Genomic DNA, 25728 nt, shown 5'->3' with positions numbered 1-25728 from the left:
TACAGAATTATTACATATTTTTTAAATCGACAACGATAGTTACCTGCTGCGCCAAACTCCAATTGAAAATTCATTCAGCCAGCTCTTCAAATTGTGGCTTGTATGATAAATTCAAGGCAAAGCATAAGAAATGAATCGTCAAATTGTGTTTATAAAGTCATTACGAAATAAGATTCAAAATTTCTTTTAAGATCATTGAACTGTGTGTTTACTGTTAGCTTCGCTTCCTTCGGCTCCTAACGGGAATAAATTAGCCAGGTTCTTTCTCAAGCGTACAGGACTGAACATTATTTTCCTTTCTGCTTTTCCGTAATCGCATTTACATTAAAAATTGTATTTTTCTAACTAAATTGGATATAAAAAATGTAGCATTGTTATATGAAAAAGTATAATTTCAGGGTATTAGAAATTTGATTTCTAATATTTGATTAAAATAAGTAAAAAGTTTTTAAATTAAAAAAAATATTTAATGTTAAGCTACATAATTATATTTTTGAATAATGACGTTACTTACCTATATGTTTTCTTAAGAATTATTATTGTAGGGTAATGTAAAATTCCCTTCTATTCACTAAATTTGCAAGACCTAAGTTGAATATATAAGTTATTGGTTTTAATTTGAATTTGAATTTTTGTATATTTGTTTTTATCTTAATTATATAATTTGAAAAACTATATGGCCATACATCATAGTTAATAATTTTGATCTATTTATACAGTAAAGTTACTAAAAGCCTTGTATATACTTGTATAAAGAATTGAAGTTTTTAATCGCTGTTTTATCTCACAACCAAGCAGTTAATGCTGATTCGTTTATAGAGGACCTGCTGGATAACTAGAGTGCCTGGACAACACCCACATTGCCAATGGTTAAACAATGGGTGTCACCCCACACTTCACCATATCCATATTCATATAGAGGACCTGCATTTTAGGAAACCGACTCCAAGTAAAACAGGCAGCAGAAAAAAGAATACGCCTATTCAAATAAATTGGGCAAAATAAACAAGTGTAATTCTAATGAAACTATATAAATCAAGTTCAGTATTTTATTATATTTAATCAGAGAAACATTAGAGACCCTCGAAGGTTGCAGTTGCAAGGAATTCTTAAATTTGGCTCATTCATTTAAGAAAACTAGAAAACGTACCATGCGTTTTAAGATGACAGACTGCACAATTCCAGGTGAGGTAAGCCCCTATTTCATAAATCCATCGCTGCAAACAACTACAGAGATTTTTTTGGCTAAAAATATACTATGCAAACATAAAAATGATGATATTTGCTTATTTACGTAATATATATCAGTTAGTTTTCAACAAAATGTATTAATGAAAATTAACATAAAATTAATATTCAAGTTATAAACAAAGCAACCTCCTTTTAAAATTCAATTTTGAATAAATATTATTCTTTTCTTCACAAATAAAAATTAAACTCATTTGCAAATATTTTTCATACTTATTCTTGAATGCATTTAATTAATTGAATCCTATTCAACTATTCTGACTTCACATATTTAAAATTTTATCATTAGTCACATATTAATAATGCAGAATCTGAAGACTTAAATACCATACCTATTACGACCTTCTCAGAGACAAAATACATGCGCTTTAACACCGAATCTCCCCTACATTCAAGCGCTGAAAGTGTCATATCTTTCAGAAAAGGACTCATTCCATAGGTCAATTTAATTAAGAAGGCCATTGCTTGGTGTCAACCAAGATGCTGGCGAGCAGCCAACGTCTTAAACTGACATGAAGTGTGACTTGTTTGTTCTTCAGCTGTCCTCCCGATAAACGTTGCTTTCATATTAAATTTTCAAATTTTTAGCTCAGAGAAAATATTCCATTATAATACTATGTCTCTAATTGTAATACACATATGACTTATATCTTGCATTTCGACATAGCATAATAGACATAAATGATTATTCACTATAAAACTTTCATAGCAAACTTCTGCACTAAAATTATCTGGCAAAAGAGTTTTGTTGCTTGCATATGCAGTTCATTGAGAAATACATGAAACAAACACTAATTTACGTAAATACGTTTTGGCCAAAAATGACAGAAGACAATGCTATTAGAACAGTCATAAGCGTGTTCCACTTTAAAAAATGATAAAAAAAAGTTTATTAATATAATGCTAATATGTTCCAAGTTACTAAACTTTAGCGTTCGTTACCTTTATGTTGAATGAACTAATGGAAAAAAATATCGTAAGTGCACCAAGAAAACCATCAAACAAATATTTGTGACAACTGTGAATGGATTTAATTAAACGAACATTTATTACCAGAAAACAAAATATATAAATACTGCTAAATAACTGAAAATTAATTAAGATAATTTGTTTTTTAATGAGACTTGTGAGGTAATTTGTAAAATAATAATATTCAAATATTCGATGACCAGTGCAGGATTTACATATAAGCTACACAAGCTATAGCTTAGGCCTCCCAAGCTTTCTTGGGTGCCCCAAAAAATCATATTTGGCACTGACATATAATATCTGGACTTATACGAAGGGCCCCACATCTCAAATAACTTAGGGATTTATTAAGTCTAAATCCGGCCCTGTCGATGACGTCTACAAATGAATCTACGAGCGAAAACGGAACTAACATCAGGAATAGCTATGATCTTTATGATATTGATACGTCTAAATATTTACTTTTGAGTATTTCAGCAACTGTGATAATACAATAAATGAACAAGGAAATAAACTGTCAGTAAAATACCTCATGGAGAAAAATTTGATTGTCGTGAAATAATTCTTACAACGTATAATTAACATAAAGTTAGGATAACCTTGAAAGTTATTACAAGTCTGGAAAAGGAGGTTTAGATATGTCAACTAAGAAAATGAGCCACAATATTCTTTTTGATTCCCATGGAATTCCTAGCAAATGCACGGAACTGAAGAACGGAACATGAAGCAGTCAAAAATAAGTTGCATAACAGCTGTTATTACATAAAAAATATAAGTAAGAAGAGTGAACATTTTCGTTTTTAATTTGCTATTTGTTTTTGAACAGTTTCGCAACCATGACTAAAGAATTTTCCTATTTTCATGCCTGAATGTATCGCACTTATGCCTATTATGCGGGGATTGCTTAAAATCCACGTGAATTACGTGATTTTGGATATCGCACAAACAGTTCTTTAAAGTAAAAAAAGTCGTAATCCAAGTAAAAGGTTTACATTTAAACTTCGCAATTATCCGCAACCCAAAGTTAATTTTACAGAAAATAAGCAAGCCAAACAATAGCTAAAATTTTCTGAAATGTTTTCAAAAAAGAAATTTCTTGAGATATATACAAATAAATTACACGAATATTAAGTAAATAAATGCATATAAAATAAGCATTATGGGATTTGCACACATATAAACCGAAAATAAAATCAGAATATATTATTTACTTTTACACACCTGTGCACTGCATTTCGTACTTTAATATTATTTTAAAGTCCAAGGCGCATAAATAATTTTATAAGTTTTTCTTTTGTTATATAAACTATATAAACATTCTATTTTTTTTTTCAATAGTAAATACTTCACTTCCAATACAAAGAGAATTTAAATCCCAATGAATGGGATGTCTCCATAGGCGTTTTCGTTGTTTTCTCCATTCGTAACGTGGATATGAGTTTCTCTGAGAAAATCCTCCACGAAGGTAGCCTTCCCTTTAGGAAGATAGCCCTCGCATGTTTTTGTCATAACCAAACAAACCAAACCATCCAACGTTAGGAGCATTATGTAAGGCATGTGTAATTCGGATTCTTTCCCTATATTGGAAGAACATTATATACATTACGCTATAAAGATATATTAACAGTGTAATTTAAATAAGTATATCTTTCATGAGAATTTGAATCCAAACAATAATTTAGATAATAAGTGTCCGGAATCCGCACAAAAATCTCTCTCTCTATTTTAAGTAATACATTATTGTATATTCCAGATTTGCACTTACCGAATCGAAAATAAGGAGATTTAAATATTTTAAGTAATTTACAAACATTTGAGACAAAAGAATAATATATAATGAGTCTTAAGTTATAAAAAATGAAAAACAATAAATTTATTTTGTTCTCTAAGAAGATGAACCTATGTTCTGATTGCCTTCGAAATCGATAGAGTTTTATTCAAAATCTATATAAGAGTAAGATTGCTCTCCTGTCTAATATTAAATTATTAATTAGTTATTAAATTATTAATTCAATACTTTGCAGAACCAAGGAGACTGGAAAAGTCAATGACTTCTTTCAAGGGAGAAGGGACCTAATTTTTAATAAAATTTCAAAATTTAGTGCAATAAATATCTTTAATAAATCTTCCTACACAGTTTCTAAAACAAACGTTGAGACTTACTTTGAGACGGTATCTTTTGGGCTTACAGACGCGGATTATACAAATTAAAATACCCTTTTACATATAAAAGACAATCATTTTGAGAAGGAGCAGGTTCCTCATCCGTTTTCGTTGGCACTTTAACGTTGAGTCGCTATGTCACTTCGGCAGAAATTTAAACCCACATCACGAATCTAAATCTACTTTAGCGGATATTCAACTATATTTCCTAAAATTTATCTGCTTTACAATCTGTTTACGCTACAACAGGAAAACGAACATTTATATGTAACGTGAAGGAGTTTGAATTCATCTGTTTCAGTTTCACATTATTCGATATTAGATGAAGTCTGACAATTTTAAATCAGTTACATTAAAAGGAACGTCATCAGAGGCGTAGCCCTTTTATTTATAACACAATTATCATCTTTACCATATAAATTCAACAAACATTATTTACTTCAAAAAGTCGAATACATTGAGAATTATTTTAAAGCATTTTAATTACATTCATCAACAATGATTTTGATACAGAAAAGACTAACTTATACAGAGGCTGGTCAAAAAATTACTGAGCGCATTTTCCAAGATGATTAGTAAGTTCTGAAACGATTGAGTTAAAAGAACACATCCATCTACCTGTATTCCCAAATAAAACAGCAACTAAAGTTGCTTTTCCCCCTTCCTATATCAAATTATTTAACAATTCAAGCAGATCTTGAAACTGAATTCAATGTGTAAACACTTTAGAGAAATTCAATCGATTTTCAAACTTTAGCGATGTGTTCCCAAGCATTGTACCGACTTCCATAATTCGTTACTTGAGTTCAGCAGTATCATGTAATTTAGTTGTGAAAATGCTGCTCACATGATGAAATCTGGAAGTGTTTTATAGGAAATCGAGATGAAAACGGAGAAATCAATTCCCATAATACCCATAAATTGTTTTTAAATAGAAATCTGTAAAAGAACACGTTTAAGTAATAAATTATACAACTATGTTGAATTTAAGCTACGAATTGCAGATGTCATTAAAATAGTACCCCCGAAATCTTTGGAAGACGCATCGTGAGAGATTGCATATCAATTAGTATAGTATACCTAACACTAAACGAGAGTTTATATAGCACATACGACACTAAACGAAACCTTATATAGCATCTGACACTAACAAAACCTTATATAGCACATCTCACACTAAATGGGGCTTCATTAAACTCTTTTAAAATTTAATATATATGTTAAAAAGTTATGCTTGAGTTGCTCTATAATCTGGTGTAATACAAATGGGAATATATTTTTAGATCATTCACTCTTTGTCACTGAATGCACTCTGCAATTTAGATCATCGTATATTTTGGGTTATTAATTTTGATTATGTAATCATCAGAACTTCTCTACCGGAATCTATACACTTGTAACAAATCATACCATCAATGCAATTGTGTTCTACGACAGAGGTCAGTCAAGTTATCTTTCTTAATCTAAGTATAGAAAGTTCGATAAATCTAGCATTCAGTGCTTCGGCACATCTTTCAACATACGATGGCACTACTATTATTTCTTTCGGTAATATTCGAAGTCTCGGCAGTTAATTCACGTCTTTTTTTCCCATTTTCAGTAAGTCCTTTATTTAACACTTAGCATTTATATATCGCTTGCTGTATTTATTTATTATTTATTAGGCCAAAGGGGCAATTTTCCCAGAAGGACTATTAATTTCGTTTTGGCATTTTGCGTCGATTCACGATAACCCTTGTTTCACTTTTCCAATTGTTGCCACCAAATATTATCGCCCTGTATTATATTTAAGAAATTAAATAATGAAGAATCTGCATGAATGCATGTACGTTTCTCGCACTGTGATAAAACAACGGTACGTAGAGCCATCAAAATTTGAATATGGGCATGTGGAAGCCCTAATTTGAATTTGAAATTTGTTTTATTATCGACTAGCAGCTACGAACCCAGTCTTCGTCTGGCTTTTAAATGTACCAAAAAAAAATACCTGAAGAAAAGAAGAAACATTAAATTTAAAAACTGCGCAGAATTTTACTCTGCAGAACAACTTCATTAAAAAAAAACCCTGCAAATTAAAAAAAAATGTATTACATATAACAAAATTGCAATGAAATAAGCGATATCCCTTAATACAAATATTAAGGAATTATAATTAAGATTAAGGGATTAATATTATATCCTAATAAATAAATTAACCAACTTCCCGTTGCCTTCTCTCAACAAACGTCCAGTATCCAAGAGAAACATTAAATTTAAAAACTGCACAGAATTATCGCCCTCATTTTTCCAAGTGGCAACAGTGCTGATTTTCAACAGTCAGCAGTCTAGTATACAATTGAATGAAAAACTGTTGCCAAAACCACATTTCTAAAAGAATATTATCGCCCTGTATTATATGATGCGATAAAATTTAAAAAAATCTGATTCGAATTTTGAAAAAATCGCTCCGAGGTGCACTGGCTCTTTTCTAGATGCACCTATATACCAAATTTCGTATCCCTGGGTCTATTAGCTTACGCCCACCACGAACGAAAGACAGACAGACTCTTTCTTTGATTATATGTAGAGATTTCATATTTTGTAACACTTCAACGAATTTTTGATTAACAAACTAAACGATTTCAAAGCGGGCATTGCAACACCAAAAAAATATCTGAAATGTTTCAGATTTTAAATTACGTCCAAAGGCGCGTTTTTTTAACATTTTGTGAGTTACATTTATTTATTAAACATCACTTAAACCATAAAATTCAGTTCAACAGCAATATCGCAAAATAGTTTTAAAATGAGCCTATCTTTAGAATTTCCGATACAGAGACTCGCGCGTTGGAGATAAAAAGTTCTTGAGTTTCTTCTTCTTCTTCAATGGCCAGACAGCCCAGGATGGGCCTTTGCCTTCCTCAGAATCGAATTCGAAGCTCTTCTATCCCTGACCATGGACATCCAATTGGTTATTTTTAAAATTCTTAAGTCTGTTTCCAAACAGTCGAGCCACCTAAGTTTAAGTCTCCCTCTTTTTCGGGTGCCGAATGGTCTTTTTAGTTACTCGATTTTCATCCATTCTGCACAGGTGTCCTGCCCATTTAATTCTCTGAATCCTTATATATTTTACTATATCTATTTCTTTAAAAGATTTCTAGAGTTCAAAGTCAGTTTTTCTTCTCCAGATATTGTTACATTTTATGCCACCAAAAATACTTCTCAAAATTTTTCTTTCAAAGACAGAAATGATACTTTTAACTTTTTCTGTCATTGTCCAGGTCTCAGCATAATATGTAAGAATATATCTGATTAAGCTTTTGTAAATTAAAATCTTCGTTTTTCTGCTAATGAAGTTAGACTTCAAGCATTTTTTTGGACCGAAAAAACATCGGTTAGCAACTGTGACTTTACTACGGATCTCAGGCATAAAATCATTGAGAGTATTAACTTCTGATCCTAAATACTTAAATTTGGTAACAGTCTCAAATTTGTAACTCCCGATTTCAAAATAGGGGCTGCTGTTATTACCACATAGCATGTATATAGTCTTATTTTGGTTGACTGCTAGATACATTTTGCTGGCTGCAGCCTCTAAAGATGCCTCTCAAGTGACTCGAGAGTACGCGCGACTATGCCGATATCGTCAGCAAACGCAAAAATCTGAACAGACTTGTTAAAGATAGTTTCCAGGAGTATTAATGTTGGAGTCTTTTATGACTTTTTGGAGGGCAAGCAGGCCAGTGGATCACCCTGTCTGAGCCCAACAACAATAGGCTCAGAAAGATTATTTTGGATTTTAACCCTAAGTTTTGTCTCAGTAAGAGTAATGGTGACCAAATTTATAAGTTTTTTAGGTATTGTAAATTCTCTATTAAATATTTTCTGTTTATTGAATCGTAGGCAGTCTTAAAATCAACAAAAAGGTAGTGTGTTGCAATGCCATATTCATTAGTTTTTTCCAAAATTTGCCTAATGTTAAAGATTTGTTCTGCTGTAGATCTTCCTTTGCGGAAACCACATTGGTAATCACCTGCAGTATTTTCTGTATAAGTTACTAGTCTACTAAAACGTATATTGGAAAATAGTTTGTAAAAAACACAAAGCAGACTGATTCCCCTGTAGTTGGTACATTCCAAAAATGTCTCCTTTTTTGTGTATAGGACCAGATGATGCTCAGTTTCCAGTCTTCGGGTAAAACTTCTTGGTTACAAACTGATTCGATGAGGTGATGTATTTCCTCAATGTTTTGACCTGCAGCACTTTTAATAAGTTCTGAAGTAATCGAGTCAGGGCCTGGGGCCTTGTTACTTTTGAGCTTTTTAATTCCTTCTCTAACTTCTGCCAAATATTGTGGCGGGATACTACAGAGGTATTGGGTAGGTGGAAGACCCATCCCGCATATGGTTATTCAGCAAGTTACTAATGTGCTCATTCCGCCTGTGAAGTACCTCTTTTCTATCATTTAGGATGATGATGTTTTTATCCCTGCAGGCAGCGGTTCTAGGCTTAAAATCTTCGCGGAAAAGATTAATTTCACGATAGAAAGCACGACTTTCATTGGAATCTCTCAGATGTTCAACATCCTTAAATAGGTCGTTGTGAAAAAGGCTTTTCTTAAGCCGATGGATCTTCTTCTCCTGTAGAAATCCTTGAGTTTGTTAATCAAAAATTCGTTAAAGTTTTACAAAATAGGAAATCGATAATAAAACCAATTCCAAATTTCAAATTTGGTCTTCCACATGCCCATATTCGTAGAAGGATTACGTCGTTCAAAATTCGACGGCTCCATGTATCGTTGTTTTATCACAATGTGAGAAATATACATACATTTATGCAGATTTTTCATTATTTAATTTCTTTAAATATAACACAGGGCGATAATACTTCGCGGCAACAGTTTGAAAAATGATTCACCGTTTGTAGTGAATTGATGCAAAATCGCAAAACGAAAACAATAGTCCTTCGGGTCAGGGATAAAGCTCCTCTGGACTAAAAACTTCAGCGCGCGAGACTCTGTATCGGAAATTCTAAAGATGCTCATTTTAAAATTATTTTGCGATATTGCTGTTGAACTGAATTTTACGGTTTAAGTGAGAAGAACGTGATATTTAATAAATAAAGGTAACACAAAACGCCTCTTTGGACATAATTTGAAATCTGAAACCTTTCAGATTTTTTATTTTTTTTGAAATTATTTTCAAAACTTGAAAAAACGTTGATAACGCAATATAACGGAAAAAGTTATTCTAAAAATTCATATAAAACTGGTTATTATTAACCATTCTGTATCAGCTGTTAATAATTTTGAAAGGTTTGCCATTCTCAACAATTCTAAGCTTTTGGGCAACTGTAGAGCAAATCTCAAGGTCTCTGAATTCATACAGGGAAATATTAATATATCTTCCACCAAAGTTAAGGCCTTTATCCAACCTATGGATTAAGAATTTATTTAAAATTTTAAATATAAATATAAGAATTCACAATTCACGTAACTCAATAAGCGATAAAAAATCGTTTTGCGGCATTGTAAAATTTTAGGTAGATTATATGGCATCATTAAACTCGCCGGATCATCAGACTTTTATCGTATACACTTTCCCAATCAATGATCTTGTTCATGACTTAATTTTTCAAAGATATATAAGTAAGTAAAAATAATTATGAGTAAAACTTAAACTATAAAGGCTAAGTAATAAATAAATAATTTATTAGAAAAGGTTTATATATATATATGTAATAAAAACAGAGAAATGAAGACCAGCAAGAATTTTGATGACGTAGAAGTGTTGGTCCATAATGAATAGGAAACTGGTGGCGAAGCAGATTAAATATTCATTTTTCATTGCAGCAAGAATTTTGATAGCGTAGAATGCTGAAATGTCGATCCATAATGAATGGAAAGTGGCAGACGAAGCAGATTAAATCTTTATTTTATTTCAGTAAACATGTTGCGACCACAATCAAGTTGGCACATTAATTGTGCCTATTCCAAGAGGTTTACATTTCTAATAACTTTGCAGCAAGAAGGAAGCAGCAGACAGACAGCAGGCCAAACCATTGAAAACAAGTGCGTAATATTCAGGATGAAATCTTTATTCAGCCTCAGTTAGTTTTGGTTCTCAATGTATTTTGATTGGATAATTAATATTGCTATAGAATTACTATTGGCTGTTAGAGTTTTAGTTCCACTTACATCATCAGAATTATGTAAGAGTCAGATGACATGGATTAATCTAAAAATGACGCAGTAGAGAGACAGGTTACTATTTTTAGAAAAGAGAAGGGAAATTAATTTACGCTGCGAATTTAATCTTTTACATATTCTTTATTTTTATTTCATATATATATATATATATATATATGGAAGTTTAATAAAATTCTGTAAATAACTTGATAGTTATAAGATAGCTCCATAGATACTAAGATCACATTCAGAGACAGAAGTGGACGAATTAACAACAATTTTATTGCTGAATAAAGCAATTCTAGAGACGCCCTATCGATTCACACATCAAAGAAGTGCAATATGCACCCCACAACTGTGTATAGCTTACATTTTCAGACAATGGACGGGAGACAGCAGTGAAAAGCTATACGTCTTAGCTGTAACGAGGTGAAATAGGAAATAAGGAAAAAGTGCACATACAGAAAAAGTCAAAAGGGTCTTTAAGTTCATGAGACTGGAAAAAAACATTCGCATTGCTACGCTTACATAAGACGACAGGACGCGGATTAATTTCGAAAGACCCATAATAATTTTTGTATCTTGCATATGTACATAAATACGAAAAATAAAATAGAAAGCAATTTTGCAATTTAAAAATTGCAAAAAAATTTCTAGTTTTTATTATCAGCAGCAAGAATTAGTTTTAAAACTCTTACTTTCGGAAAAGGATAAATTTTACAAATGCAATAAAGTAAACCCATCAATTGAAATCTTAACATGCGAACACAATTCTGAAGAATGGATGCTTTTCCCATATTTTTCGGAAATAAGCAATTCATTTCACAGCAATCTTGCTTCATAAAGAAATAACAATTCATCAGTATCACTTGCTATGCTTCAAACATGTAAAAATCATATTAAAATATGACATTGTTGTTGAGAATGCTTTTGTTTTTGGTATTAGTGAGACAATAAAAATAAATAAATAGAAACATCCAAGATTAATTACGTTCTAACAGAGGAACATTACTGCCAAGGATTAAAAATGAATTTTGGGGGTTTTTTAACATTTACAGAAAACACACTTCGCCATTTTTTCACATCAAATTCTTTTTAATGAATGTTTTCGATTGGCTGATTGCACGATAGGGTTATCTGTCTGTTCTGCAAAAGATAACGGAGAGAAATGAAGAGGCATTTAAAGAGTAGGTTCTTCAAAATTAACCGAAATAAGGAATGTTTTTACCTCTGGCCCTCAATTTCAGTATTAATGCGTTCTTTAAAGTGCATAAAGCTAAGCGCCGCCTTGAATAACCGCTGACCTGACTTTGTTGCAAAACTCTTACAGTGTTAATAGTCATCCTGACAGAAGCGATTATTTCTTCCATTTATAAATATAAATATTACGTGGGCATACATGGTCTGTGTATAAGCATATTCGGGAATCCGTGGTTTAAGTCCCGGCGAAGGCGTTGCTCATTTTTCATCTCGCCTGCTTCAGAAATACCTAATGTCTCTACAGTGGTGCGCGAACTAAAAAGGGTGGTGGAAGATGATTCTCCGTCCCCAGGATTTGGCGATTGGGTCCTCTAATCCACAGTCGTCCTTTAAAAGAGGGGGAGTATGTAAGATATTTCTCCCGCCGTCTTAGCATGTCTTCGTAGTGTAGTGGTCAGCACGCTCGGCGCATATTCGAGAGGTCCATGGTTCGAGTCTCAGCGTATGCGTTGCTCATTTTTCATCTCTCACGCTTCAAAATACCTAATGTCTCTACAAAGTTTCCAATAAAATATATGAAGAATAAAAAGATATTGTTAACAGACAAAAATAAGAACGACAAAATTCTAGTCAACTACAGCTGAATTCTAAAAAGAATTGTATCAAAGGAAAAATATCGAAGGAAATGGACTAGAATTTTATTCTATGATAACTATCGCTAATTTTAATAGTTTATACTGGTAAAATAATAGCAATTTCGGTAAAAAATAAAAAATAATAGCAATTTCGGTAAAAAATAAAAGTCAGTTATTAATAATGTTTATTAATAATGCTCGATAGGAAAATTAGTAAAGCAATGCCATAATGTTCGGTATTTGAAACCTCCACAATAGAAAAATGCTACGTTTTATTATTTAGTTTATTTAATGAATGCTGACAGTTCAGAATGTTGCCTGCGTACGGGTTCGTAAGAGACTGAATGGGCACAGGTGATAGGTTTATAAAATTTATTTTATTAAAAAAAATTTCAGAGTTCTGAAACTTCCCACAGAAAAAATACTCTTACAGGTGCTCACAATATCACAGAGTACAATCAGCAGTTACACTTCAAACTACTAAGAACGTTAAACACAACGCAGTGCCTAGCGCATCTAAAGAGGAAGCTAACCCGAAGATATCTCAGTACTCCGAACTCACGCTGAACTAACAACTCACAACAATTGCAGGCAGATGCTCTCTCCGGCCTTATATAGTTTTTACCCGCGGCCGCTGTTCTAGAACTTTCTCCTTCTCGAAATTACTGGAAGGCATATGAGGGCCAGATACGGTTACAGATAATTACAGTGACAAACTACATTTATTCAGTTACAATACCTATTACGGTAATACAGGGTTCGGACTAAAATGTCGCCAGATGGTCTCCATGTTTCACAACTTTTGGCGATTTCGCGCCAAATTTGGCGTTAAAGTGGCCAAAACCGTTGCCAGCTTGGCGATATATCGCCAATTTAGCGAGATAACCATTTACTCAATGTTAAATAGACTTGCCGCTATATTCTTATTTTTTCGGCAAAACATTCTCTCTCTAGATTTTCATGTTAAATGGAATTAACATGAAAATTAATCAGAAAAATACAACAATTTCTCTAAAATTATAAGTATATATACAAAATTCGTATGCTTCATGAAACCATAAAATATTTCATGAACTTAAGAAAATAATCATCTTTCTTGAAAATGAATAACAAAATACAAATCTTAAATTCTGCTTTAGAGACGATTTTAAAAAATATACATGGGAATGGAATCAATCACCTGTATCTGTGCTTTAATACATCTTAATTAAAAAATTACTCTTCAGTTTTCGATAAATGAGAGTTTTCTCGGTTATTTTTCACCATTCTTTAATTCCAAGTTTCACGGTATCAGATATTACATCTATATCATACTTGCAGTCCTTGCAACCGTATAATCAAAGCTTCGTCTCGGAAAAATAGACAATCACCTGGCTTCGTAACATTAAATAGTTATCATTGATTCTTTCACTGGTTATTTTCAGTTTATTATTTTATTGTCGATTATTATTTAATTATTTATGAATCTTTTGGATTGCCTCGCTGCCCTACAGCATTCTTTTCAACCTGATGAACGCCAGATTTATTTAAAAGCACTCGGTATGTCCTTTTCCGCCCCAGGAATCACAAATCATGTCTGACGAAACGGAAGTTCAACAAATGAAACGCATTCATTAATGACTGTTAAGAAAAAGGAAAGAAGAAAATGAAATCATTGATGCTGGCTAGCGGGGGGGGGGTCTTCGTAAGAAATGCCCTGATGACAAGCAAGAGAAAATGGGGGAACAAAGTAAAACTCGAAAAACCAGACTAATTATGTTAAGTTTTTGTTAGATAGGTGAAAAAATTAATTTTTAAAAATTTTTTTTTATTTCGCTACATACTTCTAAAAGCTCCATCTACTACTAGCAGATGGCGACCAAGAAGTATTCGGCGCAAATTTTATTTCAAAGTGTGACCTTAGTATGGAACATTAACTGATAATAATATATTTAAAACTTGTAAATAAATAAAAAAGTTAAATATAAAAAAATAATCCAAAAAGAAAATAAAAAGTAGAATGGTAATTATTTTTTTCTTTACTTCGGTACAAATGACTTCAACGGTTGGATAAATCCAATTTTTATTAAACACAACAAATCCCATTGTTTTAAACTTTGCAGTGGAAACAAACACTTCCATTGTTTTTCCATCGCTTAAAATTTTTCACTTCATTATTTTATTTTTTGAAATACTTTAGATGTAAGTTCATGAAAAAACAGTATTGTACCTCACACACTTAGCAGATAGGATTTATTGTCTTACATGGAGATCTTTTACATTTTACATGAAACATTTAAATACCAATCCAATAACGAATTGCAGAGCGGACACTTTATCAATCTAGGTATTCATTTATCACTGTAACAATTGACTTGAGAAGTAATGAGAATAAAGTATGATAAAGAGACATAAGAAAATGAATTAAAATCGCGGCATCCTTATCTAATATGGAACACGCCTGCTAAGAATTAATAATCTAGAAATTTTTTTACCTAAGCTGGACATTAAAATGCTTATCATCACGTAGCCAAACCTGCATTATTAGCCTATTTACTTAACTGCTGATCCCACAAAAGATGAGACTGCGCTTTTAGCCTTGGTTATTTACCTCCGGCAAAAATCGTAAACTTTTTGAGAATTCCTTTCCTGGTAAAGATTAAGCAAATAAGTTAAATCCTATCGGAAAAAAAATAAAATAAAACAGCAAAATTCTCATCAATATGAAATTATATAATATAAGAAAAGTGATACATTTTTATATGATTAGAGTGTTGACCGTTACAGTATTGTTTCCACACATTTTGTAATGTGCCCGAGTTCAAAATCAAAAATAATAAAAAACAATTATTAAAATCAAATCAAACAGGATAAAATAACAAGCAGAAATTGTTCCCAAATATTCACAAAGACATATTTTGTTTATAAATTGAATAAATCTAAAATAATGCTGCTACTGCTGAACTATATGGAAAATGTTTAGTAAAATCAAATTATGCCTGTTGTTGAAGTTATATTTAATAGGATGTGTGATCTTCTTTCGCAGACATGCAGACTTCACTGTTCTTTTCATACTATTAATTAAAACGCTGTTTAAATTCAGTAGGATCAAATGCTATTCTGCTCAGAGAGCAGATCTGAGCTCCTAAAGACTCTTAGCAGAGAGCTAGTACATCGTAACTTGCCGACTAAACTGTTACAGACATGCTAAATTGGATTGAATTCCGGCGCGGTCAATCCATTCGAATAATGTCCTCAATTTCAGTGTTTAAGCAATCACAACATGTCGATCTGATACTGCTTTATCATTTATAAACAAAACAGCCTGGATCCATAGCACTCTCTGGTCATAAAAAGGCTTATCTCGGGATGCAAAACTCTTATGTAGTATGTCTCTGAACGGTTACAGAATTTCTGACACAAATATGAATTTGATGTGGCTGTTTCTCACGATTCGTCCCCAGACAATAATCCGCCATTATTGAATCACTGTCATCACAGAGATATGTGATGGAAAGTTGCTCGAGATGAAAATACGTCTAACGTATACGGTATTAAACGGAACCTGGACTATCTGTGAATAGTAATCGTGTCAGTGACTAGCAGTCTTCTGCAAGTAGTTTATTCTTGACCCTACTGACGATGACGAAGTCAACACCGACACCCAACACCTTAAACGCTCTTTTCTGGAAGATGCAGGGAGCAAGACATAAAGTAGTGGTCTTCTAGCTTAAAGATAATGCCTGTAAATACAGGAAATATCTTTAGCATCTAGCTTAATCGCTAAAAGTCTTAACAGTGACTGCTGAAAGATCTCAAACTGTCTACCGCTTCCGTAACGGTTCATCGCACCAGTGACAAATAACGGTCGTCAGTTATTCCAGTTACACGTAGATACTACTGCAGTTACATGTAGATCAGCCAGACTATAAAATGCTCCCATGCTTAAAAAGTTTCTGCAGATTTTTGAGATCACACTTTGGCGAATATTTCTGATCTATGTTCACGCCGCCTTGAATCTACCACACGTCACCTCTAAACTTCACTTAAACTATGTTTTTCAGACATGACTAACAACATATGACCACTTTCAAACATACATCCTAACATTTAACCACAATTTGTGGAGGGCCCGATTACACAGTCTACGGCCAATGCATAGTATACCTTTAAAGAGGTTCCGATATCTACTTTCTTCATTTCCAGAGAGAAAAATAGGGTTAGTTCGAATTAACAACTGATTTTTTGGCCCCCTAAAATCTGGTGGAGAAGGGGGTGGGATTAGCACACAGATCTACAAGGCGACTTATGTGCTAATCAGGACCTTGGATATGTGCGCGACATCAAATTTTTTCCTGTTTCAGTTTGCTCATTTTTGCTTTGTCTATACATTCTATGCACAAATACCCGTGCTGCAGCATGCTTATGTGTTCAGTAGCATACAATCGCTATAAATAATGATATAAAATGGAATTTTAATCAGTATCACATTACAATTATCCTTTAGTTTTAAACGGCTGTGCACTAACCTTCCGTTTTACTGTCTTTTAAAAGTTATTAACTCCACGAATAAGAAACTTTTATCATGTGTTCGAAATGTCTTCGGTCTTTGTTGGTAATTAAATTTTATTATGAAATATTTAAATTCATTATAGAATATTTAAACTTCGGATAAAACGATTAAAACCTACAGTGCATTTAAAATTGCAAACAAACACATATTTATCAAAAATCCCGCGAAAAACTGATACGAGTATTTAATCAAAAAAATCTTATATGGTTTTGAAACTTTTCATGCCCTTAAAAGGTAAACGGCTTATTTAAAATCATTCTTTAACAATTTCTTTTCTTATAACAATCACGCACACTATTGGAACATAACCTAAGAATATTTTGGATGGGTTTGGGATATCTGTTCTCCCACTCTTTTTAATATTACGATGTTTTCCTATTTTTTTAGCGAGCAAAAGCATATATATATATATTTGATTATATCATTTTATATGTATTTTTGATTTTGATGAGAAAAGCATATTCATACCTATTGTTCTGAATATAAGAACTCTTGCTAACAGCTTCATAAAATACTGCTTGTTTTAACAAATAAAGCTGTTTTTCAGCTGTTTCTCACCAAAGTTATGCATATTTACAAGAAATATATATTTTTAACAACTAGAAAACCTTTTCACAACGTTGTGCTTTCTGTATTTAAGAGCAAAATTATATTATCTCTTCCCAAGCAATATTTTCAAGCTTGTCTCTAAAATTTTAATTCGTGAAACAATTTCTTACATACTATTATTTTCTTAATTATTATTAAGGTTAACAATAAGCTGCATAATTTAATGGCAGCTAAATCACAATCATCGATTTTTTTAATATTTAAAGAGTTTTCTTTCAAGTTCCGAAATTATATTTCGATCAGAGATCACGTAAATAAGAAAATTTCCGTACTAAGCTTTAATTTGACAACTAATTTCATTTCGAAATCCTAAAATTTACATTTAATACTAAAGACATCCTGAAATACATAGCTTTAAAAAATTCGTACATTTTTTGATGTTCTTACGCGATTCTACGATTTTGATAAAAATTACCCAGGATAAAATGAACAAATGATTATTTCAGATACTAAAACACAGCTAAATAAAAAAATGAACACGGCAACAGGTCATTTCGGAACTCGTAGATAATGAATAGTTGAAATAGTTTCAATACATTATTTTATTAGATGGGGAGTGGGAGGAATCAAAGGTGCGTAAACTTTCGTGCTGGCTTTCAAGAATAAAATATTTGAAAAATGATGCTTAATTTCTTTCAGAATGAAAGTAGCTATTAATAACATTCTTTTTCTTTGATATATATATATATATATATGAAATACTCTATAACACTTACATTATTATAATTACACGATTTACATCGTAGTAAATTTTACAAAAAGACTTACCAACCGCTTCACAACATCTGTATCAGTGGCCACTCCCTCTAACTAGATGTATAAAAAGGTAACAGTATTTTTCAGCGTAGAAAGTAATAAAAAGAGCAATAGCTTAGAATCAGTTATTTAATTCAGTTTTTCAACATCATTTCCGCGAAATGGACCCAGCAGGAGACAAAATAAATCATCGCTGAAACCTGAATAACCACGAACATCTGGCCGCGCTTAAAAAGTGTGTTCAAAGTCCATGCACGAACGCAGGATGTGGAAGTTGATTTGCAAAGATTATTCTCACCTACAAGCAACGTTATCTTTACCCGAGAGGTGAACCGTTAAGAAGATGGACGACTTATCAACAGTGACGTCATCTGTGAGTACACAAACGGGCTTACAGGTGAAACAAGGTTAAAGCAATAGACAGGTAATAACAGCTTTTTCTTCAGTTTCGTTGGTTCTTTTTTAAATAATGCAAGGAATCAGCAAAAAGTGATAATTTCACAGTTCTTAAAACTTTTTTCTCCCCTTCAATTTTCATCTATTTTGAAAAAATTCTGAGTGAATTCGAATGAATTTGCCTAAGAAACCCAGTTAAGGTAATTTACTGGCCTAGGCTGTGATTAAGGCCCACGTTCACAAAGCCACATACATGAGTCACCGCATATTACGAGGCTTAACAATCATTCTAGAATTCTATATAACACTATTTATTATCTCTTCCTAAAAGCACGAAAAGTAAGTATTGCGGTCTTTTCAAAGAACGCTGTGCAGTTTGCATTCATCGAGCTTAGGTAATAACTGCACTATCAAAGTACTGTTGTTGTTGTCGTCTGTCCATATTACATGGAACAATGGTTGCCAGAGCAAAACAGATGTTGGACTTCTCAAGGCTTAATTTCTAAGATTATAAGTGCCGGAGCCCTATGGAAGACCGTCAGCAAATAGGAACAAGAGTAATTAAATAAATAAAATGACTATTAAACTCATTAATAATTTAAAATTAAGTAGTTAATTATTATCAAATTAATTAATAGCTATTTAATTAATGTTTATAAATTGTTATTTAATCAATAATTATTATATAATTAACTATAATTTAATTGATAATTATTAGATAATTAATTATTATTTATTGAATTAATTAAAGATTGAAGTAATTAAATGATTAAAATTAAATAAAATGTAAAGAGATAAATTGAAATTTAATAAGTGATTTTTAATATAATTTTATTGTTAAAATAAAATTTTCGAGATTAAATTTCTACTAAAATTGTTATTCTATTACATAAAAGAAGTGCCGCAGAACTTCTTATTCAGGGTTCCGGTGCGTTCCGGTTAGAATTATGACTTATTACAAAAACTAAGAAGCACCGGAAACGATATCCGGTGGGCTCCGACCCAATTTAAGCTCTGATCGTAGGGGGGGGAGTTCTTTTATCATCACAAAAATTAGTATAGCTGATGAAAATTCTTGTAGTTAAACTAAAACGGTAGGAATTCTAAATTTTTTCATTTTAAATTGTGGTTCAGTTTTATAAAAAGAAGTACCGGAGCTCATCTTATTTAGGGCTCCGGTGCGCTCCGGCTAAAATTGTAATTTATCTTAAAAATTGAGAGGTACCGGAGCCGGGCTCAGGTGGGCTCCGGCGCAATTTAAGCACTGGGACTTCTATTTTCCACCCACAGTTTTGAGATAGAGCAACCCGGGGATCTCCCAATCCCTCTTCCTTTCCACCAATCCACACGAGAGAACTTTCGGCTCGCTGCATATTTAGAGCACCGCCATGCCCCATCGACACTATACATTTACAAACAGCCATGTCTTCTTCGCCAGGATTCGAACCCGAGTCCTTCGGTACCGTAGTATCAATGTATTATAAAATTAATATGAAACGCGTGAAAAATATATATGAAACGAATTTAAAAACTTCAAGTTAATTAAAAAGTTTTTTATTAATTACCATATTAAATTTTCATTTCTATTTGTTTAGTATCGAGATGGTACAAAAAGATATTTTGCTTGCAGTTTTCTTCACTGTTATTATAAGACAAGTTTCCAACTCCTGAGTCCCGCTTCCAATTTAACTCCTAAAATGATGTTTAATCTCGAATAAAGTAATATAACGTATGCAGATTTTTTTTTTTACTTTCCATTTCGATTTTAACATGGCTCTTCCAACAAACATCTAACTAACGCAATTTCTTCAGAACAAGGTTTTTACAAACAAAATGTCTAAGCAACTTAAAGGCAAAATTTTGAAGAAAATGTGGAGCCTTTTCTTTTTTCTTTATTATTTATTTTTTTTTCCCGTCAAGCAACGCGTCTGTTTCGAATAGTAACAAGAGCAAGCAAAGTAATTTGAAAATATTATAAAAGGTTTAACTCTCATAATTATGGTTACAAGATGTACGAACAGAATTTGATATGACGTAGTCAGGATTTCCAAATAGCCGATCATTATCTTATGAGCAATATTACAATAAATAGGTAATATCAGGATGAATTTTAAACCTGATGGCTAATTTTAAGACAAAAATATGGAATTTTGCAGAGTTAAAAGGTTCCATAATGATTTCATCAACGAATCAGTATTCAATATAAAACAGAAAATAATGCCACTTAAGATCTCAGGATAAAAACATATATTTTTAACTAAATAACAAACGGGCATCTGAAGATACCATTAAAAAGCTCAATAAGAAGACAGCAGCTAATTTATTAGGGATAACGACATGAGGGCTATTTGCTATTAGACTGTCTTTGTGAAGGTTTTTCTAAAGTTACACATGGGGAAAACACGATAATCTTATGCAGCCAGTCGTCTGGAATTAAACCTAGCAAGGGCGAACATTGTTCAGAAGATTTAACGCAGGCGTTTTAAATGACAAGAAATTCGGTTTAGAGAGAAGTTTTTGAAACTTCAGCGATAAAACCTCGAGTGAAAAACATCTACTGACTCATCTATTTTATAATCTGAATGTCTATCATAACTGAGTTCCAACCACTTATCTGCATATGATGTTATCATTAGACGAAATGGAAATCGAATTGAAACGCATCGGTCTCTCTTCCAGGTTAAAACCTATCTCCACTCAATGGATGTGTGATTTAAAGATGACACATGGAAGGTGATCAAGAATGCTTATTTCAACTTCAAGATCAAATAAAATTAAAGAAAGGCCCTTTACAACATTAAACATTGAGTGGATGCGAGATAATTTTGCATCGATCTTTTCAAAACAGTATATATCAACGGGAGCCGCCCTGATCGTTTCAGCAGTTAGCGACGTCGCTGCCGTACCGATGTGCCTGGATTTGAATCCTGGAGAAGGCACGGATACTTGTAAGCGCATAGTGCTTGAGCGGCATGGGGGCACTTAAAATACGAGTGAGCCGGAAGTCCTCTTGAGTGGTTTAGTGGTAGACGAAGAGGAGTGGGAGACCCTCGGACCGTCCTCCTAGGTGCTCTCTATCTCGGTGGTGTATAGTTAAGGAAATGAGATTATACCCACACAACCAATGGTAAAATTCTGGTGTCCTCCTCACTTGTACCTGTACTAACTAATTATTAACCTATATTAACTAACCCCGTCGCAAAGCCAATAAGTTCCTAACATTTTTTTAACAGAATGAATTCCGAATATGCATTATTGGAATGATGCTAGGAAAATGCATGCTTTGAAATCTTCAAAAATGTTCGCAAAGCAGACTATTTGAATAATATTCAATGAGTGGAATAAAATCAGTGAAAGGAAATTTTCTAACAGTCATAGTTTACAGAAGTATATTAATTACTATAGAGCAGAGGTGGCCAAAGTGCGGCTAGCGAGCCTGATATGGCTCCCGCAGGCAATTTGTGCGGCTCGTGCGGATAAAAAATATGTATAAAATATGGTAAACTAAAACTATTCACTGTCCGAAAAGAAGTAATTAATTAGTTTAGACTCTTTTTACAAAGTTATCAGGGATTTATTTCTATTTAAAACCTCTTCCAGTACTTCTATAATGATGTAAATATGAACTTGTGGCTTTTAGAAAATCTAGATGCGGCTCTCGAACATTCTTGAATTCAAACGTGCGGCTCTTACTGACATGAAGTTTAGCCAAACCTGCTATAGAGTAAAGCTTTGAATATTGGCTTACGCAGGCATTAAATTTTATTTCAACAAGAAAGAGCGGAAAATGATGGAAAAATTAAGTCCCCCTTATGGAAAAAATTTCTTTAATATGGTATACGGTCATCTCGGATAGATACGCACACCTTATAAGGTATTTCTCCCGCCTTCTTAGCGTGCCCTCGTGGTGTAGTGCGCTGCACACTCGGCGCGTATCGAGAGGTCCGTGGTTCGATTCCCGGTGACGGCATGGCTCATTTTTAAAGTATCCTGCTTCCGAAATAACCTAATATCTCTACAACCTCATGTTTTGATTTCAGAAATTTTACCAACGTGTTGATCAAGTGTTGTAGAACAGCACGACTTAAAAGAGCTTTTATTTCAGTTGAAACTGAATTGCTATTATGATCAGCTTGTTATAAAAAAATATGCGATTGATTACTTTTGCATTTTCCGTAATAAATATTTTGTCCCCATCCTGTAATTTGTTGCCTAATTTGAGTGCATAACTTGTTCATTTCGTAACATTACGTTTACTTTTGCATTTGATTAATTTCTTATATGCATACTAATCTGCAATAAATAAATGCAAACAAAATTTTAAAAATCTGAAAGATTTCAGGTTTTAACAGTCACCCATTAAGATATTTAACGCTCTCTGAATTCGCGGTTTAGCATTCAGCTTTTAAACTCATTCCCCTCCCCCCTTTTTTTGTCTTTGTTAGCTTTATTATTAAGCATCGTTTCCTTCGCAATTACGTCAAATACAGTTCAACAGCAAAAAACACAACTTTTTAAAAAACTGCATAGCAGCATACGTTCAGAATTCCCGATGCAATGTTAAGTGTTGGCAAACACTTTTTTATTATTTTCACAGTTCATCATATCAGCATTCATTTTTCTTAGCAAGATGGCTAAAAAAATTTTTTTTGCCTGTTGTTATTAACTTTTTAGGTTTAAACTCTATTTATTAAATATCAAGTTCTTCGCACTTATGCTACATAAAATTAAATTCAACAGCAAACTCACAAAATATTTAAAAACAGCATATCTTTAGAATTTTCGTTAGATAGACTCACGCTGGAGATAAAAACATTTTATTTCGAAGAGTGTTGCCTCTGCACGCTTTCAACTTGCTGTATTTGTTAATTAAAAATTCATCACAGATTTTACAAAATATGCGAAATTAATAATAAAACAAATTCGAAATTCAAGACTAACGTTTCCAAGTGCACATATTCGTGTGAAGGCTTATTTCATTCAAAATTTGATGACTCTAGGTACTATATATATGCACGCAGATTTTTCGTTATTTAATTTCTTTAGAAATAATAAAACAGAGCGATAATTTTGCTGGTAACAATTTGAAAAGTGATTTGTCGTTTAAAGTGAACCGACGCAAAATGCCATGTCAATATTAATAGACATTTTGAGAAAATAATTTTGGGCTAATGAATAAATAAAATATAGTAACCATAGACTTATCCTAAAATTAATATTTGTGCTTTCAAATAGCGTTTTTTAATTCAATGTGAAGATTGACAATGCTTCATTACTTGTTTCTATTTCAGACGGAAAATGTCTTCATTAGTCACATTTATCTTCAGTTGTGAGTATATTTTTGCTTATTTAACAATATATCGATTGTGGAAGTTACAACGGTTTTTTTGCAAAACTAATCTTTTACACACTACACTGCTTCCAAATTTTTGTAAAAGAGTGATGATTCTTCTGTTACAAGCAAAGTTAAGCACAAAGATGAAAACTGTAAATGACGATATCTAAAATTTATGTTGATTGAACCCAGTTTTAATAAGAGTTTAATAAGTTAGAGCTTACCTTAGATGGAAGAATGGATTGATGATGTAGAACAGCACTTAGGATGAAAATATGCTTCTCATCATTTTACCATTTCGTACGTAAATGCAGCATATAAATCTCTGAAACAGAAAAAAATGTAAGTTTCAATTTACTGATATCCAATTTGAATCATCATATATATATATATATATATATATATATATATATAAATGTCATTACTAAACCTAAGACGAAAATTAGGTTAGTTATGAGAAACAGGCTTTAATTCAATTTCATTATTAAAGTGCAAATAAAAAAAATCATATCTGCTTGCTTTTTAATTGAATTAAACATCAATTACCTAGTCAGGTTGAAAATCATCGTATAATAATATCGCTTGATAAGGACAAATTTATCAAAGTATATCATCACACAAAGAGTTTATAAATCACAGAATGATTCCTTAAATTTAGGAGTGATAGACAATTTCGGGCTTAATGCTTATTTATTCTATCTAAACAGTTACTTCATTTTATAGCAGTTAAGTAAATAAATATAAACAGGAATCAAGAGTGACTTATCAAAAGTGTTTATTAAAACCAAGATGAATTCAAGGTAATAAAAATGATTTTGGATTTCCTTTCTTAGTAAAATGAAACTATAAAAATGAACGGGGTTAATAACAGCTATTGACGTTTTTACAAATATATGTGGCAACAAACATTTACATGCGTATTTATATGTACCCTCAATGCTCCACTGAATCTGAGGTATAAAAGTGTTACAATGCTGATGTCAAAAAAGCAGTAATTAAAGCTTTTTTTTTAATTTCATTAAATGCTAATCGGAATTTAGACAATTTGCCTATTAACTAAAGAAGCCATGCCACTTTTTCAAATATCCATATCTTACTGCAAATATACTTGAAATTTCAGTAAATAGAATTTAATTGTTGTTTCCAGTCCTAGCGTTTTAAAGGAATCACATTGTTATTGCTTCTCTTTCTTGCAAAATAACAGATACAATAAGTCTTAAAATTACTGACTGAATTTTTCATTACAACAATGTTATTAAAAAACGCGTGAATGACTTCATAATATTTTTGTAAACAAGAAGTTTCCCAAACAATAAAACTAAGATACCGATTTTTCTGTTCAGGTTTTTAATTTTGATCTTCACGCAAAGGTGAAAAAAAAAAGCATTGAATGAAAAACTATTTGTTCATCAGCAAGGATGCGTTTCAAGATCTTAACCCCAGTTATTTTCTGGATTATTTTTATATTTTGCAAAAAGTTTTTATATGAATTTAAGACGCGACTTTTTTCCTTGATGTATAAATATTAGATGACAGAAATTGTTATTTCCAAAATGATTTCACAGACTGAATAAGTAAAGCTTAGTTTTACAGAAGACCGTCATAAACTTCCACTATTAATATACGATAAACTAATTGCAAATACAATCGCAGCTGAAGATAACTGTGATTAATACAGACATCTTCCATCTGAAATAGA

The 25728-nt window shown here is 32.2% G+C and overlaps 1 protein-coding gene across 4 annotated transcripts in view; it reads right to left on the bottom strand.

Annotated features, from left to right (window-relative positions):
• The window catches only part of LOC118199327 (axotactin-like), a 260812-nt gene that overhangs the window by 189893 nt on the left and 45191 nt on the right, over positions 1-25728 (bottom strand). For 2 of the 4 annotated variants that reach the window (XM_085824186.1, XM_085824184.1), the window contains exon 2: positions 24254-24354. Coding sequence is in view for 1 of the 4 variants with exons in the window: in XM_085824183.1 (XP_085680309.1) it covers positions 14856-14883 (28 nt within the window). In the remaining 3 variants the exon portion in view is untranslated. Of the gene's footprint in view, positions 1-14855; positions 15010-18310; positions 18579-24253; positions 24355-25728 lie in introns of those variants that run through there. The other 2 variants (XM_085824183.1, XM_085824185.1) reach the window with 2 other exon arrangements.

This window comes from Stegodyphus dumicola, chromosome 9 (genome assembly GCF_044657685.1).
Source record: "Stegodyphus dumicola isolate Sdum_Otavi_A_Nest chromosome 9, ASM4465768v1".
Classification (NCBI taxonomy): domain Eukaryota; kingdom Metazoa; phylum Arthropoda; class Arachnida; order Araneae; family Eresidae; genus Stegodyphus; species Stegodyphus dumicola.
This window is presented reverse-complemented; position numbering and strand designations above follow the sequence as displayed.